This window comes from Fulmarus glacialis, unplaced genomic scaffold (genome assembly GCF_000690835.1).
Source record: "Fulmarus glacialis isolate BGI_N327 unplaced genomic scaffold, ASM69083v1 scaffold39113, whole genome shotgun sequence".
In the NCBI taxonomy this organism is placed as follows: domain Eukaryota; kingdom Metazoa; phylum Chordata; class Aves; order Procellariiformes; family Procellariidae; genus Fulmarus; species Fulmarus glacialis.
Window position 1 is genome coordinate 618 of NW_009203005.1, and position 280 is coordinate 897.

Genomic DNA, 280 nt, shown 5'->3' on the forward strand with positions numbered 1-280 from the left:
CCCCGCCGCTCATAGTTCACTGGCGATGACTTGATGGCCAAGAGGAGGAAGATGTTGGGGGACCCCTCTGGCCCCCCGCACTTGCCGGGGACGCTGAGCAGCACCGGGAAGGACCGGCAGTGCTGGTACCGCATGAAGTCCTGCACGTGGCCGGGCAGCGTGGCGAAGCCGGAGATGTTCTGCACCGAGGCGTTGACCACGCACGGGGCAAGGATGGGCAGAGCCTGGGTTGGGGGGAGCCTTGTGGCTGCCCGGGGGCTGGGGGGGTTGCTGCGCTCGG

General features: G+C 68.6%; 1 protein-coding gene across 1 annotated transcript in view; it reads right to left on the bottom strand.

The window, feature by feature from the left end:
• LOC104074405 (UDP-GlcNAc:betaGal beta-1,3-N-acetylglucosaminyltransferase 6-like) overlaps positions 1–224 on the bottom strand; it is a gene marked incomplete at both ends in the record, with an annotated part of 835 nt that extends 611 nt beyond the window's left edge. Inside the window, one exon of the mRNA XM_009574499.1 lies at positions 7–224. Within this exon, the coding sequence (XP_009572794.1) occupies positions 7–224 (218 nt within the window). The remainder of the gene's footprint in view (positions 1–6) is intronic.
• Between the last annotated feature and the right edge of the window lie 56 nt (positions 225–280).